At 60.8% G+C, this 17093-nt stretch overlaps 1 protein-coding gene across 1 annotated transcript; it reads right to left on the bottom strand.

Annotated features, from left to right (window-relative positions):
• Positions 1 to 50: 50 nt before the first annotated feature.
• Positions 51 to 14588, bottom strand: PRDM12 (PR/SET domain 12). The gene is made up of 5 exons (XM_023242854.2): positions 14058 to 14588; positions 12032 to 12222; positions 10503 to 10658; positions 1789 to 1900; positions 51 to 460 (listed from the first exon to the last, which is right to left on the bottom strand). Exons 1-5 carry the CDS (start codon positions 14278 to 14280, stop codon positions 51 to 53), a joined length of 1092 nt encoding a protein of 363 aa, XP_023098622.1. The 5' UTR covers positions 14281 to 14588.
• Between the last annotated feature and the right edge of the window lie 2505 nt (positions 14589 to 17093).

The following is a 17093-nucleotide window of genomic DNA, read 5'->3' as shown; positions in this document are numbered from 1 at the left end:
GCGGGAGGCGGGGCGCGCGGGCGCGGCGGGCGCGGGCGCGCGCGCGGCGCTCACAGCACCATGGCCGGCAGGTGGTGCGCGGCCGCGGCGGCGGCGGCCGCGAGCGCGGGCGCGTGCGCGTGCGGCGCGGGCAGCGCGGGCGAGTGCGCCTGCAGCGCGGCGCTGGGCGGCCGGTGGCGCGCGCTCTTCTGGTGGGCGCGCAGGCCGGCCAGCTGCGAGTAGGCGCTCTGGCACACCTGGCACTTGTAGGGGCGCTCGCCCGTGTGCAGGCGCACGTGGTTGCGCAGAGTGGACGACTGGCTGAAGCGGCGGTTGCAGAAGCGGCACACGAAGGGCTTGTCCAGCGTGTGGATGCGCATGTGCGAGCGCAGGTTGCTGCGCGAGTTGAAGCCGCGGTGGCAGATGACACAGCGCATGCGGCCCGCGGTGCCCGCCGCCGAGTCCGCCGGGTGGAAGTCCTCTGGCCGCGCGGGCGGGGCCCCGGGGGGGGGGCAGGCGGGGAGAGGGCGGGGGAGGGGGGGGAGAGAGCAGGCTCGTTACGACCCGCGCCGCCGCGGCCCGGCACGCGCGCACCCGCTCCCCCACGCGCGCCCTCCTCCCGGCCCCGCCTCGGATGGCCCCGGGCGGGCGGGTGCGGGGTCCGGAGCAGACCGGTGGGCGGGATGAGAGGGGCGTCAGGGAGCCTGGCTTGGGGTCAGATAGGAGTTGGATCCAGACTGTGCTGAGACCTCGAGGCCTTAGTGACTTCGCCTCCGAAACCTCAACGTTCCCATCTGTAAAACGGGGACCTACTACGACCTCATGGGGCTATGCACAACTTGGCCAGATGATCACAAAAAGCTGCACTTTACCTCCCTTAGCCTGAATATGGGAAGTACGTGGCTCAAAGTAGCCTTCTATAAATGACTGTCTTCCATAAAAGGCCCCCCAAATGCCATTTATTCATCCCACAGATATTTCCTGGGTGCCTGTTATGTACCAGGGAACTGCGCCTCATTTTTCTCAGTGCTGAGATGGAAGTAATAATGGCATCAGCCCCAGAAGCTGCTGTAAGGATCAGAGAAATTAGTGTTTGTAAAACATGAGCCGCAGCGCAGGGTCTCAGCTTTGTCCTCTCAAATTAAAGATGACCACATTTCGCGAGGGCTTTAGGAGGACCCAAGTGGGATGATAACCTGTAAAAGGTTTAGCTCGATAAACTTGGTATGAAATAGGTCTTGTGCAAGTGGTCTCTATCGTGATGACCAGTGTCCCCCCCACAACCCACGGAGGCAAGGCACACTCTGCCCCACCTTCAATCAACATGTTTATACCAAGCACCTGCCCCAGGCCCTACACCGGGGACAGAGGGGCATGTACATCGCCAGAGCTGGAAGGCAGTTTAAAGATCATCTCGCCCAACATCTTGCCTTCACAGATGGAGAAACTAAGGCAAGATGGTAAAGCAGAGCTGGCTCTCAATCCAGGCTCCCACTGCTGGGCCCCTTGCTCCTTCCGCTACACCCTCTGCCTCTCTGGTGTCTCCCCACGGAACCTGCCCCCAGATCATTTATTTTGTCCAGGAAACACACTGCCGTTCATGCGGGGACTGCGGTGGGCAGCTCCAGGGGCATCGGCCTGCTTGGGCCAATAGTCTCCTGTGCTCAATACTGCTGGAGATGGAACCAGGATCCCTGGAGGCCAGGAGCCTCCCTGCCGCAAAGACATGCGCGCGCGCGCACACACACACACACACACACACTCACTCTCTCATTCTGGGTTCATCGTGGCCTCATGGAGACTACCTACCATGCTTGTTCTTTTTCTGCTCCTCCTCTAGTCCGGGCACACCAGGGATCCCCAGGAACGTGTTGTGTGAGTTTCCATACCACACCAGCAGCTCCTGGTCAGGAGGGATCATCTACAGGGAAGAAAGCAGGAGGGGGTTAGGGAGACAGCGGTCCCAGGTGTGAGACTCAGGGTGTCTGCACATCCCCCCTCCCCGCTCCCCCTGCCCCGGAGCCAGGAGGCAGCTGTCCTCTGCCTGCCATGGAGATGTGGATCCAGTGTCAGCCCCGAGAAAGCCACCCTAGGCGTCCCCAGCGAGCTGCACAAACATAGAAGTCCGGGGGATGCTCCGTCTGGCCCTCTGCTTCCCTCTCCCAGCCCAGGCCTTCTCGCCATCTCTGTCCTGGGGAACACTGCGGGGAACACAGCTGCCATCCAGCCGCGTAAGAGCTCCCGAACTGGCAGCAACAGAACGAAGCCTTGTAGCAAGCAGAAGTTCCGGAAGAAGGTAGGCCAGAAAACTTTTCGTTGCTTACTGGGGGAACCAGAGTCAGCCAGCCCTCAGGTCTGCAGGGCTGAGGCAGGTGTGCCCCAGGAGCGTGGGCTGCGGGGCACCCTAGGGGACTTGGTTACATCTTGTCTGAAAATGTTCTGGCAACACCTCTCATCCAAAGCGCCCACAAGGCAGCACCACATCACACGTGCTTCTGTCCCTGTCACTGTCTCTGCGGGACTCCTTGCACACGGCAAATGTTAGAAAAGAAGCATTCTGATTGAGAAACACCCTCACCTCAGGAAATACTGGGGCACACGGACCTAAAATCCATTTCTATGGGAGAGAACTTCACAAATGATGACAGGGCCACTCCCCGGGGCGGGGGGGGAACCTGCCCCAGGGAAGGGGTGAAGGCCTGGACAGTCCAGGGAGGCTGTGGAAGGCCTGATGTGGCACTAACCATAAACCCCACACTCCGGAGGAAGGGGGGGACATCCCAAGGGGCCCGCCAGGCCTTTGGCGACAGCCAGTTAGCCCCTCCCAATCGGGGAATCTTCAGGCCCCGGCAACTAAGACAGATGAGAGAGTTGGGGCGCCTGGCTTTCTCAGTCAGTAGAGCACGCCACTCTTGATCTCGGGGTTGTGAGTTCGAGTCCCACGTTGGGTGTAGAGATTACTTAACAATAAAATCTTAAAAGGGGTGCCTGGGTGACTCAGTCGGTTGGGTGAGTGTCCAACTCTTGATTTTAGTCGTGGGATCAGGCTGCGCATCGGGCTCTGTGCTCAGGGTGGAGCCTGCTTGGGGTTCTTTCTCTCTCTCCCTCTGTCCCTCTCCCCTGCTCGTGCTCTCCCAAATAAAAAAATAATAAAATAAAATAAAATCTTAGAGCGAGAGAGAGAGACAAAGGAAAGAGGAGATGGGCCCCACCCTCCCAAGCCTGCACCCGCCGAGCTGACTTTGGCATTCAGCCCGTGGGTCACTCTCTGACCTTCCCAGAGAAAGCTGGACGCCCCCAGGCAGCAAGTGGTCTGTTCGCCTCACGGGTCGTCCACCATCTGAACGGAGTTGCAGCACCAAAGGTCACACGGAAACCATCTGGGGGTATCTGGAATCACGCAAGGATAGGAGCCCCCTCCCTCGGGCTCCCTGGTGGCGGAGAGGGCCCCGCCCCTTCCGTGGGGCTCCGGCCTGCAGACCCCCGCCACAGGCGGAACCCTTCTGGCCGCCACCGCTTCCTTCCCCTGGTCAGAGCTAGGACAACCCTCAGACCAGCCAGCTCTGCTCGATCTGAAAGGAGAGGAGTGGGCGAGGGCAAGTGTGTGAGGGGCCTCGTCACTGCGTCCTCCTAAGACTCAGCCCGGGGTCCCCGGGTCCCTTCCCAACAGCTCCCCCTCCCCGCCCCCACCCATGGGGCATCACGTGGAGCCCTCAGGGTCAGTGAGTGACCAGAACCCAAGCAGAGGATGCCAGGGTTTGAATATGGAAAGTGCAGCCCCCGAACCCCAGGAAAATTAGGTGGTGCCTCAAAGAAGGTAGGCGGACTAGAACTTGGCACCACAGGGACAGTCCTCAAGGTCATTCACAGTCATGGCCGCTGTCCCAGAAGTCAGCGGGACAGCGGTGGAGGCCCTGCTGGAAAGGGGTCAGAGAAGATGGAGGTTTTGCGAGTCCCCCTAGAAAAGGGGAGGTTGGAACTAGAACAATTGAAGATCAGTTCATTGTCAGAAGGCTGCTCTCTGAGGGAAGGTGGGGATAGGCCCTCCGCCATCTGGTCCCTGTGTGACCCTAGGCCAGCCCTTGGCCTCTCTAAGCTTGTCTCCTCAAATGAGGGGGTGGGGGAACATGAGCCCTGAGGTCCCCCAACTCTGACACTCTGATCGTAAGTCATCTCCCACACCGTCCCGACTCCTAGCTTCCCTTTCCAGAATCATGCTTCCAAAGCCACAGGCTCCCCGTCAGACTGTCCCAACAGGAGACACTCCCGCAGAGGGTTCTGACTCAGGACCTGAAGTCACGCTGTCAGGGGCCACCTGGGCTCCCTAGCTGCCGAGCCTGTGACCTCGGGCAGCTTGCCTTCCGTCGCCGGGCCTCAGTTTCCTCGACTGTAAAACAGGGACAGCACCATTGCTCTGGTCTCACGGGGTCAGGGCTCCGCGGAGCCCCGCACATAAACCTTGGCGAGGTGGACGGACGCAGGAGCGCTTGCTATAATTTTCCCCAAGCCCACCAGCCCCTCAGGAAGCTGGCAGCGCTCCGTGGAGCATCAGGTCCCCCAGTGGTCCCCACAGAGCCTGCAGCGTGGCTCCAGCCGCTGGCACGGTGAAAGCCCAGGGTGACTGGTGGCTTTGCCTTCGGTGACCCGACAAGAGCCCAGGCTGGGGCCGCGTGCGCCAAGCACGGGAGCCCGAGATCGGGCCACTGCTTCCGGCTTGGCTGGGGCGGGGCACCCCCAGGGAGGGCAGTGATGTGCTTGGGAAGTTCAGCAAGCCCCCGGCGGATGTCGCCCTGATCTTCGCCTCTACCTCCAGACTCTCAGTGTAGGAATCAAGTATCTAAGTCAACACCCGCCTTCTCCTTGTAATAGACAATAGCGATTGTTATTAAATCTAAAATGAACGCGACAACAACAATGGCGAGGAACCAGAAGCCAAGAACATCTGGGACTGCACAGATTCTGAGTATTATTATTCAAAATGGTTGTTTGGAGGGGCACCTGGGTGACTCAGTCGGTTGAGCTTCGGGCTTTGGCTCAGGTCACGATCTCACATCTGTGGGTTCAAGCCCCGTGTCGGGTTCTGTGCTGACAGCTCGGAGCCTGGAGCCTGCTTCGGATTCTGTGTCTGCCTCTCTCTCTGCCCCTCCCTGGCCTGTATTCTGTCTCTCAAAAATAAATAAACATTTAAAAATTATTTTTAAAATGGTTGTTTGGAATATTATTTAAAAAAATTTTTTTTGAAGTTTATGTATTTACTTTGAGAGTGAGCACAAGGCGGGGAGGAGCAGGGAGAAGGAGAGACAGAATCCCAAGCAGGCTCCACGCCATCAGCGCACAGCCCCACGCGGGGCTTGAACTCACGAACTGTGATCTCACAACCTGAGCCGAGATCAGGAGTCAGACACTTAACCGACAGAGCCGCCCAGGCGCCCCAGGAATATTATTTTTTAAATAAGAGCTTCAATATCGACTTTTGATACAGAGTGACGCATGTATTCACCAACACATTTTCTAAACGTCCGAAAATTAATTTTACTAGTTAATTTCAGAAATTGAAACCACGATGCAGACACGTTGGCCAAAACGTGTCAACACATAAGGGGGGGTATATAACGAAAAGTAACTCTCCCTCCCATCCTGGACGGCCAGCCACCGTCACCAGTTTTCTACGCTTCTTTCCACAGAAGGGTTTGTCATTTTGAGACGATTAAAACATGCTGACTTAAGGTTCGTGAGGAGCAGAGTGAATTCTGCTTTCTAGATGAGATAGCGGATTTTTAGAAAAGCAATGAACAAATATTACTTTCAAGCTATATATATACATACACACACACACATACACACACATATATATACATATACATATACATATACATATACATATACATATACACATAAAGAAAATCTCTGAAGAAGAATCTACTGGAATTGGGAACGACACAGCTCGCCGGATCTGGAGAAGCCACCAGCACTAGGGAAGGTCGGAAGTGGAGCCTCTCAGATCTTTCCCGAGCTCTGGGAAGCCAGCGGCAGCCCCTGACCTGGACATCTAGTCTCCGTTTGCTCACTGGTACCCCTCATGCAATAACCCCAGAGACGGAGACAAGGAGACCCTCAGACCGGACCCGTAGCCTCCTCCCTGAGATCCTGGCGCCATTGTCCACAGACTCCCAGGGTCCCGGCAGCTGACCGCCTGAGAGCAAAGAACAGCCACGGTGCCCGTCAGGCCTTCCAGATCCTTCCGTGGTGTCTTACGGCCAACACTCTGGCGTGGCCCTGGCAGGACTCTCCACTGGAGCCCGGAGAACCAGGATCAGCTATTTATTCACTTTTCTGGACATTAGGCGCTGGCTCAGGACACACAATAAAGCAAATAATTCCCAAAGAAACAGAGTCGCGTACCATAAAATCTACGTTGCCAAGACTTGGGGGGAGTATCGGGGCCTGAGTCTTTCCTTGACAAATTACATAATCGCTCCACTCATGCTCTTAATTTTTATTTTATTTTAGAGAGAGAGTGCGCAAGGAGAGGAGAGGGGCAGAGAGAAAAAGAATCTTAAGCAGGCTCCGCGCTTAGTGCAGAGCCTGACACGGGCCTCAATTCCATGACCCTGGGACCGTGACCTGAGCCCAAATCAAGAGCTGGACGCTCAACCGACTGAGCCACCCAGGCGCCCCTCTCAACTTGTGCTTCTTAACCTTCCCTATCAGCCCAGAAGTTTTGTTCTGCCCCATTTCTGAATTTTTATTGTAAGTGGAAACCGACCGGCTTGGGGTTGTTTTCCTAATAAACATTTATGCCGCACTATTGAACATGCTCCCAGGAGGCTCTGAGGCCCTCCCTCCCTTTCCCCGGGCGGCGCAAAAGCCCTCGTCTAGAAGGATCTCCGTGTCATCTGGACGAATATCAATTTCCATTGTGCCACAGATGTCCTGACACACCAATTAATAGAGTTCCAGCAAATACATATTGGCCAGGGAGGCCCCATGACATGGTGACCAACAGCTTTGCCCTGGGCGGGGGGGGGGTGGGGGGGGTGGTCAGACAGGCCTAGATTCAAATCACAGCTCGCCAACCTCCTGCGATCTCCTTGAACGTTAGTTTTATCATCATTAAAACGGGGACAGTGAGCGGCGCCTGGGTGGCTCAGTCAGTGGATCATCCATCCGACTCTTGGTTTCGGTTCAGGTCACGATCTTACAATCTCGTGGGTTCGAGCCCCGCGTCAGACTCTGCGCTGGCAGTCCGGAGCCCGCTTGGGATTCTCTGTCTCCCTCTCTGCCTGCCCCGCCCCTGCTCGTACTGTCACTGTCTCTCTCTGAATACGTAAATAAACCTTAGAAAAAAATAATAAGACGGGGACAGGGGACAGTGATAGTGTCTCACAGAGCTGAAAGGTCTCGATTCGTAAAAAGTTGCTCAGACCTTAGATCCAGGCCCCCATCCCCTGCAGCAAGACTTACTTGTTCAACACTGAGTGGTCACTTGCTATGTGCCCGGCGCTTTCTAGAAATGTCATTTTAGGCACCTGACGTTCCAGTAAATGCTTCTGTGGCCAAATCGACCAGGAGAATGGCCCAGGAATAGCAGCCAGATGCCAAACCCGCCTGGGGGTTCTCCACCCACTGGCTGGCCTTGAAACCCCAGCCCCATTTGGAGGGCTACTCTTTTGTATTTGTGGGGATTTCGAGGGCAGCCGCCGTGTATGCTATTTATTGCAGAAAGATGTTCCTTCCCGTTTTGGGGGGCAAGTAATGGGTTCCCGTTACGGAAAATAAACAGCAGCTCTGAGTTGACGGAAAGAGTAAGACAATGGATCATGGCTAAGGCCCAGCTCCTCGGCCGACTCACACACACGCGCAGAACAAATGGCCCACGTATTCCAGAGGCTTCGGGGAGTGGCCCGGGGGAGCAGCAATTTCTTCTGGTGGAGCCTAGAAGGGCCAGGGAGCGCTGGCCTCCGCCCTGAGGCACGGTGGGTGGTCACCCCCCCCCCCCCCCCGCCGTCCAGACCTGCGGTGTGCAGGTCCCTCCCATGAGTGGAGTCTCACGTTGCCACACAATGGTTTGAGAAGACTGCCATCACGCGGAGGGTGTCCAGCTTCATTTATTAAAAGTAAACTGAGGGGCGCCTGGGTGGCTCAGGCGGTTAAGCATCCGACTTCGGCTCAGGTCATGATCTCCCGGTTCGTGAGTTCGAGCCCCGCGTCGGGCTCTGTACTGACAGCTCAGAGCCTGGCACCTGCTTCCGATTCTGCGTCTCCCTCTTTTTCTTTGCCCCTCCCCTGCTTCTGCGCTCATGTGCTCTCTCGCTCTCAAAAATAAACATTTTTTTTTAAAGTTTAAATGAAAGTAAAGTGACATTTTGTGTTTCCTTGTCCCTCACCCAAACAGTCCCCTCCGTAGGCTTGCCAACCCTGGGCAAGCATTAACGGCAAACCAGTGGTGTTTAGCTCACAGTATCGTATGTGATACGATTTCCTTCCCCTTATCCTTTTCTCTCACCTTAAATCCTGATGAAATGCAAGGTTTTTTTTTTTGATCTTATAAATTCAGATTCCTCCCTGGCGATACCCTTCAGCCACTGTGCCCTCTGACTCGGAATTTCTGTAGCAATTTCTGTTGATGTTTCCTGACTCTGGTGAGCCTTGGGCAGGGACACCCACACCAGGAGACGAGACTGAGAGGCCCCAGTCTGTCCCAGTCTGTCCCAGCCGGGAGTCCTTTGGCCCGAATCGTGTGAACGTTCCTGTTTCCTCTCATGCGCACGCGCGTGTGCACCTGTGCTCGTGTTATGTGTGTGCACGCGAGGAACACGAAGGGTGTGCGTCCCCGGTCTCTTCTGTGGCGGGATGGCCGGGACTCGGTGCGCAAGTAGGAGGATGTGCAAGTGAGGCTGGGAGGGTGGGAGGGGTGAAGATGCAGGGGGTGCTCTCGGCTGGCAGTGAGGTTCAGCCACACCCGAGGCCAATTTGAGGGCAGCCGGTGCGGGGGGGCGGGGGTCCTTGTTCCCACAGAGTGGTGGCCCAGCCACATGGTCACAGCGGCCACCTCTGTCCTGGGCCTAGGCCACCTTCAGCCCTACCTTCACGCAGCCCCATGCTGCTCCCCCTCACTTGAACCCCAGTCCAGAAACTGCACCTCGCTTCACCCTCCTGGTCCCCCTCCACTTCCTGGCCCCCCCACCAGGGTCCACCCTTCAGCTGGGACCCACTCCCCGGCCACAGGCAAAGACCACCCTGCTGTCATCTCTGGGAGATTTCCTGGAGCCTGGTGATGGAGGGACAACTGGACCCCGGTTCCAGAAGCTGCTAGGCCCCAGTGCCCCTCAGGCCTTAGAAAGACTTGGGGCTCTGAGTCCCGGGGAGAAAATGGACTACAGGGAAATCATTCTCCTTCAGACTCCTCCAAAACTCAACCAAGCCCAGCCCCACCCTATGGGACACTGCCCCCTTCCGCTAGCGGAGTGGAAGAATGAGGTCCAAACAAGTGTGGGGGGAACATCCCCCTGCTGCCCCCCCCCACACACACACACGCAGCCCTCACCACCAATCTGCCATGGGGAAGGAGGACAGCTTGTTCCACTCCGGGCCAGATGGTAAGCAAATTTCCTACCAAGGGACACTGTCCAGGGAGGGTCCCGACAGCATGGCCATCATGGCGGCCACCAGTTGGCTTGCTTTGTGCCGTCAGCCCCTCCCCATACACCGTCAGCTTTTCTGCCTCTGCCCAAGCGTTTCCCTATTGGGAACACCTCCTTTTCCCATCCTCCCGAACCTTCCCGTGACCTGGGTCTGGCTTAGCTACCCCCAACCATGGGATGTGATATTTATGTGTCTGCTCTCTCTCCCTTTCTCTCGCCTCCAAGAAGTTCCACTCCACACGGGCATTCGCCCTAACATTGCCCCCGCAAGGCTCAGTGAGAGCTCCTGAGTCCGTCTGCCACCAAGTGAGACCCAGCTTCCTCCTCGTGGAATCCTCCCTCGTGGAGTAAATGCACAAGGATTATAAACGAGGATGCGTACACAGAGCCTAGGAGAAGCCTTACACAGCAAGGGACCAATACGTGATAGCTGAGACCAGAGTCGTGATCCACATGTCATGAGCATCCCACGCGAGCAGGACAAGGAGCTAAAATGCCGCAGACACAGAGCCCTCCCTCCCATCCAGATGTTTTCCCCAGGCTGCCTTCCCGCGTCTTGCTCTCCGCATCTCTTGGCTTCTGGGCCCCAGGACACCCTAAGCAGCCATCCAAGGACCTCACCGCTGAGGTGCTCGTGACATCCACAAGGGCATCAAGTCACAAGTTCTGTCCTTTCTGATCCACAGCAGGACACCTGCCACGAAGTTCGTGCTCCCAGGGACGGCGATGCGTGGGCCCCGGTCGTACAGCCTGAGCAGGGCCGGCGGGGCCCGAAGGCAACGCCCTTCCATCCCCTGCGGTTCCCGGGACGGACGCGGCTGCCTGCACACCTTCTCCCGGCCGCCCCACGCTTCCTCACACAACAGGACGCACGCTCACCTCAATGGCCTTGTAGAAGATGCTGGTGCCAATCTGGACGACCTCCAGGTTCTGCTCCTGCTCGTTACGCGCGCACTTGATGTAGGTCATCCAGCTCCGGTGGTCCTCCTGGCTGGCATCGATGAAATAGCGCACCGTGCCATCCTCATTGAACACCTGCCCGCAGGGAATCGAGGGGGACGGAGTGAGGCAGGCTGTGTCGCAGGCGCCACCTGTGGCCGGGCCCAGGCCCGGCAGATCCACACACACACACTCTCTCCCCGTGCTCGCAACAGCCCCAGGAAGGGGAAGCAGCTCTCATCTCAGTCTTCCAGCTGAGAAAAGGGAGGCTCGGAGCAGCGCGGTGACTTTCCGGAGGCCAGGCAGCTAGAAGTGACCAACTGGGAGTCGGTCTCCCGGGCCCCACGGCCCCTGCTGCCATGGGCTCCCCATCTCCAGAAGAGAAGGGTCTCCAGGGATCACCGACTGGACAAAGTGGTATCCAGCTAACCCCCTGGGGAGGCAGAGGTGCTCCTCAAAGCAGCGCAGAGCACTGGCCAGGACCTCAGAGGGGGGGACACGGGAGCCTGGAGAGGGAACAGTGGCTCACGGTGACACCCTGGCCTGGCCTAACCCCCCTTGTGGGGCCTACCAAGAATAGTCAGAGACCAAGCTGGACCCCAGCTTGCTAACCTAGCAGCAAATGGGACCGGTAACTACTGGCCCAGGCCTCCAGGGAAGGAGGAGGTGAGGTCAGGAGAGGCGTCTGGACCATCGCCCTGTTCCCTTCCTCCTGCTCCTGTGACCAGAAGCAAGATGTGTCATATTGGGCTCCTCCAGGGACGGTGAGGTGGGGGGTGGGGGGTGGATCCATGGAGGGAGGGGGAATGAGATCAGGGAGAGGGTGCTCCGAACCCCCGGCAGCTGCTGCTGGGGCTGCTCCGCAGCCCCAGGAGGCGGAATTGTTTGGGGGAGTGGCTTTGTCCTCCCTGGCGGAGGAGAGAAGGGTCCGAGGGCCTGGGATGAATGGAAGCTTCTCTGGGCTTCAGCTTCCTTCTGTCTGGTGGAATGTGGGCCCCTGACCTGGAAAGCTGACTCAACACCAGTCTGTCCCTGATCATTTCCAGTTGTCATCATTCTGCCTGGGCTGAGAAGCCCATTCCTCGGAAGAACCCACAGCTCCTGTGGGTCTCCATGCTGGCCACCCTCACACCCAGGCCGGGTGGCTCTGAGGCGGCGTTTTCCTTGCAGCTTCCTCCGGGTTCCCTTCCCAGCAGTCGGCAAAACCCTGGGCAAGCATCGGCCTCTCCCGCTCTCTCTCAGTGCCCTCCTCTGCGTGTTGGGGCCAACAACAGTCCCAAGGGTTGGCCAGGGGGGAGGAGGGTCAGATTTTCCAAACAATGGCCTTCCCGCGAGTGGTTTGGGGAGGCTCCTTCAGGCATACAGGTGCGGGATCGGGCTTCAGGGAGCGCTGGGGCGCCAGGGACCAAGCGGGTGTCTGCCTGACTCCAGGATCCCGCCCGAGCCCCTCTCCCCCGGCTGGAACCTACCTCCCACATGAGGTTGTTGTTCTTGCAGATGTCCACATGCTCCGGGGCGATGACGCGGCCGGTGAAGGGGCCCATCTCGGTGCCGGCCTTGATCCACGTCTTGGAGAAGATGCCGAGGCCCTCGCCGGGGATGGAACTCTGCGCGATGATCACCTCCGCCGGCAGCACCAGGCTGGACAGCTTCTGCACCTCTGTGACCGCCGCCGGGGCAGGGGGACCCGGTCAGAGCCTGAGGCAGGGGATGGCCGGCTCTTCCCCACCAGGGGCCCAGGCCGGTCCTGCCTGGCCAGACCAACCCCGGGCCCGCCCTGGAATGACTCTGCAGAAGTCACTGGGGTGTGTGCGCGCGCGGAGGAGTGGAGGGCGCAGGGTGGAGTCTCCTCCATTTGCAACCGGGGGACCCTCCGTACCTTCCAAAGCAGGAGATGCTTTGGGGCTCATTTCTAGGGACGCTTTTCTTTCCTTCTTTCTTTTCTTTCTTCCTTTTTTTTTTTTTTTTTTTGTCTCTCCACTAATTCTCAAAGCATCCACAACCTCCCTGCCCTCCACCCTGGAAGAGTTCAAGAACTACCGTGCCCGTCGCAGCGCGCGGGTTTACAAATGGGTAAACTGAGGCCAGCTCCCAGGAGGAGGCGGTAGCCAAGCCGAGACCGCCCTTCGGCCCCGGCACTCGGCGCTCACTGCGCCTCCCCGCACGGAACCTAGGGCGCCGTGGAAGGACCCCGGAGGCGGCCAGCGGCTCTCACGCTCTTCGGGGTGCCGAAGGCCCCGCACCTCGGGGCGGACTGGCGACAGCGCTGGAAAGAGACCGCAGGCTGCGGGAGGCGGCGGAAGGTCCAAAGAAACTCGGGCTGCGGCGGGCCGCCTGCGGCGCGCTGCGTGTGACCCGGGGCCCGCCTGGGTCCCCCTCCGCGCCGGGGATCCGGGGCGCCAGAAAGGGCGGCGCCCGGATCCAGGCGAGCCCTGAAGTCGCCCCTCTGGGCGGGAAAGAGCCGGGAGGCCCCCAGCCCCCCGGGGAGGGGTCCCCCCGCCGGGCCCGGCAGCCGGAGTGGGGGCGGCCAGGCGCACAGGGGCGTTTTCCATGTCTTACAAGGTTCCCCTCTAAGCTACCTGGGAAAATAGCCGGCGAGCGGGCCGGCTGAAAGGGGGGGTTAAACGGTGTCCATTGCGGCGCGGCCGGCAATTTGTCACGCTGTTAAAGTGATAGCATTCTTTCGGCTCCATTCGAAAGAAATTGCTAATTCTAAATTCATTAGCCCGGGAAGAATGCTGTAGCAGTAAATTGTAGCTCAATGCGGAGGGGACTTGTTTAAAAGGGGCCGAGGAATTCCCCTTACAAAAAGGGGGGATTAGATGGTTGACATAGCGTGAATGGAAGTGGAATTAGTCTGCACGGTAAATTAAGAGAGGAACAGAAATCGTCACGGGGGAAGAGAGGGCGACGCGCAGAGATGCCAGCGTCGGGGAAAGATATTGTTTGCAGGTTGATGAATGAGGAGTAAGAACTTGAGACATCTTAAAGAAAAGAAACTTTTCTCGCTCTCTCTTTCTCTCCCTCGCTCCCTCCGCGGCTTTCTCTCCCGGCCCGCCCGCCCTCCGCCCCCTCCCCAGCCCCCCCCCCCTTTTAAAGTTCTCGGTTTAAGTGGGAACTTTCGCGGGTCAAGCCCAAGTTAACTAAATGAATTTTAAACCCCTTCTTTTTGAGTCAACTGCTATTACACGCCTAGTAAGGCTTTAAATGCCGGGAACCCGCCGGCTCAAAGGGGCGAGGGGCGGGCAGGGGGGGGGAGCCTGGGGGCGCCGGGCCCCGCAGCCTCGACGCGGCCGCTTCCCGCCCCGCCCCGCCCCGCCCGGGCCTCGCCGCTCGCGCCCCGGTTCGGCTTCCGGGAAACTGAGGCCCGCGGAGCACCTGCAGCGCCCAGGCGAGCCCCTGGTCCCGGCCGCGCCCCGAGCGGGGCGTCGCCAGGCGGGGAATCCGGGGCCGCCGGGAGGAGGGGACGCGACCGGCCTCGACGGCGCGACTCACCGCCGGAGAAAGACTGCGCCAGGACCTCGGCGGTGAAGGCCGTCTTGGGGCTGGCGTGGTGGCTCTTGTCCTCGAAGAGCTGCTCGCCCAGCACGTTGCGCCAGCGGCCGTACAGGAAGCTGTGCAGGATGTCGGAGGTGATGACCTCGGCCAGCGCCAGCCCCGGCGCCTTCAGCCCGGTCTTGAGCACCAGGGCCTCCGCCGGGAGCACGGAGCCCATCATGGGCGGCCCGGGGCTCGCCGGCGCCGGGGACGGACGGCCGGGCCGACGCGGGGATGCGGCGGGTGAGAGGGGAGCGGAGGAGCGAGAGAGGAGGGCTGTGCTGGAGGAGGCGAAGGAAGAGGAGCAGGGGGAGGACGAGGACGAGGAGGAGGAGGAGGAGGAGGGGGAGGACGCAGGAGGGAGCGGGAGGCGAGGCGGGCTGCGCGGGAAGTGAACGAGGGGGAGCGAGGCGGAGAGGGAGAGGAATCAGCAGAGACGGCAGAGGCGGCGCGGAGGGCCGGAGAGACGGGGGTGGAGGCGGAGGTGGGTGCGGGGGGTGCGGGGCGGGTGGGAGGCGGGTGGCTGCCGAGAAACGGCGGCGAGGGGCTCTCGGACGCGCGCTCGCCTCTCGCACACCCGGCCCGGACGGTCTTCCCCTTGGCAAAATCTCAGCGCCTTTATAGGAGCCGCAGTGACCCTCCTAATTGGTTATTAATGACCCCCTGACGTCGGACAGACTTGTTGTACCCGGCCGGGCGCGAGGAGCCCTCGCCGCGAGAGCTCAAGGGGCGGGGGCGCGCAGGCCGCTCCGAATTGTCCCTCTTCGCTCCTCCCGCCCCTCGCCGGCCCTTCCTCTCTCGCCCCCCCCCCTCCCCTCCTCTTCCTCCTCCTCTCCCCGTGGGAAGCGCAGGGCTGGGAGGGAGGCTCAGCCCGCGGCGAGGAAAGGAGGGGACGGAGCAGGGGAGGGGGCGCGGAGAGGCTCGCTCGGATTCCGGGGACCGGACTGGGCCGGAGGGGACGCCTGGCCTCGGGCCCCGCCGGCCCCGCGCTCACCCACTTGTCCCAGGCCGGCTCTGCGCAGCTCCTCCCGGCCCGGCCGGCCCGGCGCTCCCCTCCCCTCCCCTCTCCTCCCCTCCGCTCCCAGGCCGGCCCGGCCCGGCCCGGCCCGGCCCGGGCTCTCCGGAGCTCCAGGCCCCAGGACGCAGGCCGCGCTGATCCCCCGCTGCAGACGGCGCTGCTGGAGCCGGGCGCTTCGCCTCAAACGGGCCGCTCCTCCCGCCCCGCTCGCTGCTCGCGGCCGGGTGTGAAACTCTTCCCCGCGCGGAACGGGCTGCGCGGCGGGGCTGCGGCCAACGCTGGGGCCGCCCTGCCCGAAACGGCGTCGTGGGCGACCGGTTCCCGCCTCTCGGGGGGCTAGGGACGGAAATCCCCGCTAGCCGCGCGTTGTCCAGAATAGGCTTTTCTGATGAACACCGGGGGAAGGGGTCCTGAGAGGGGTCCCCGGACAGTGAGTGGGAGCAGCCGGGCTCCAAAGCGAACGTTCTCGGAAACCGCCGGCAGCCCCAGGCGAGGCTGCGGTGCGCGCGGGGCTTGAGGCTCCGGCCTCCCAGCTTCTCCGCTCGGCTGCCACCGAGGGAGGCTCGCAGCCTTCGGCACTCCTTCCTTCCGGCCTCCTAGTTCTCGTTCTTTCTCTTCTGGCCTCCCTCTTCGCTCCCTTCCTCCCTCCCCCATTCCACCAGGGTGCTTTTTCGGCGCTGAGGTTCCCAGGCACCCGCAGCGCCAGCACGCCAGCACGGTGTCTCTCGGCCTCTTTCCGGAGACGAGGAGCTGCCCAGCCTCGGACGAGGCCGCGGCTTCCTGCAGGCTCTGCCGACTTCTGGGGTTAGCCTCAAGCCCCGACCCCAGCCCTAGACGCGGGAGGGGCTTCATAGGGACACCTCCTTCCCTCCCTGCAATTTCAGGTTCCGTTAACGGAGCCGAGTTTTCTGGGGGCATGGTTTGGGCTCCGGATTAGCTAGAGGAATGGGACTCTCCAGGCTTCCTCCGCAGCACGGGGGACTTGCACGGAAGGTCGGAGGCCTGGCCTTCCCGTTCGGAGGCCACTGCCCTCCCCACCCCTTGGCAAAGAACTCCTTCCACCGTGGGGTCGTGGCCTCTGCTAGGCCATCCTCGCACCTGACCGCCGTGGACCCCCGGCCTCCGCCTGCCCAGTGCGGGCCAGTGGTCCCCGGCATCCCGGTGTCCGCATCCGCGCTTAGGGTAAAGAAGGCGGCAACCGCAGGCCTTCAGACCCAGGGCCCGGGTGCGCCTGGAGGCTGATGCCCAGAGGAGGCTGCACCGGGCAGAAGGCGCGACCGTCGGGCCTGGCGCCAGCAGAGGGCAGCGCTGCAGAGGAGCAAGCGCAGCTCGCGGGTGAGGTCCCGGAACCTCGAGTCCCTTGCAGATGCTGCCGGAGGGCCACACCGGCTCAGGCTTGAACCGGGGGTTCCGTGGGAGGGGGCCGACGCAGTCCGAGCCTGGGTGCCCTCACTCACGCCTGGACCTTAGCTTCTGCGAGGACGTGGTAGAGGGGGAAACGCGCCCGGGCGTAGGAGACCACGTCGGAGAGCGCCGCCGGGAGATGAAAGGAGGCTGAGGGCTTCTGTACGTCCTTGGGACGGCCTTTCTGTCTGGGCCTCAGTGTCCCTGTCTGCACAACGGGTTAAGCTGGACTTTGCGAACTGAGGTGCCTTCCCACCTTGCCCCATTCTGGGGCAGATCACTTTCCTCTGAAAGCCCGGAGGATTGTTGCCAATTCCCCGGGCCACCCCCCCCTCCCCCCGGGAGAAAAGCCCTCGCTCGGGTCTGTGCGTACCTCCAACCACGGGCGCAGCATTTGGGACCTGGACCCCAGCTCCGGGTCAGAAGGTGAAAGGACTGAGGGTTCGGACCGCGCCTAGGGAGCCCGATTCCTTTCCCCAGGACCCGAAAACCCGGGGAGCGGTGCTGGGGGCGGGGGGGGGGGGGTGGTGGGGCGGAAGCAGCGCCCGGGGCTGCCTTCCAGCTCCTGCGCC

This window comes from Felis catus, chromosome D4 (genome assembly GCF_018350175.1).
Source record: "Felis catus isolate Fca126 chromosome D4, F.catus_Fca126_mat1.0, whole genome shotgun sequence".
Lineage (NCBI taxonomy): Eukaryota > Metazoa > Chordata > Mammalia > Carnivora > Felidae > Felis > Felis catus.
The sequence above is the reverse complement of the archived record's forward strand: the minus strand, read 5'-3'. Positions and strand labels throughout refer to the sequence as shown.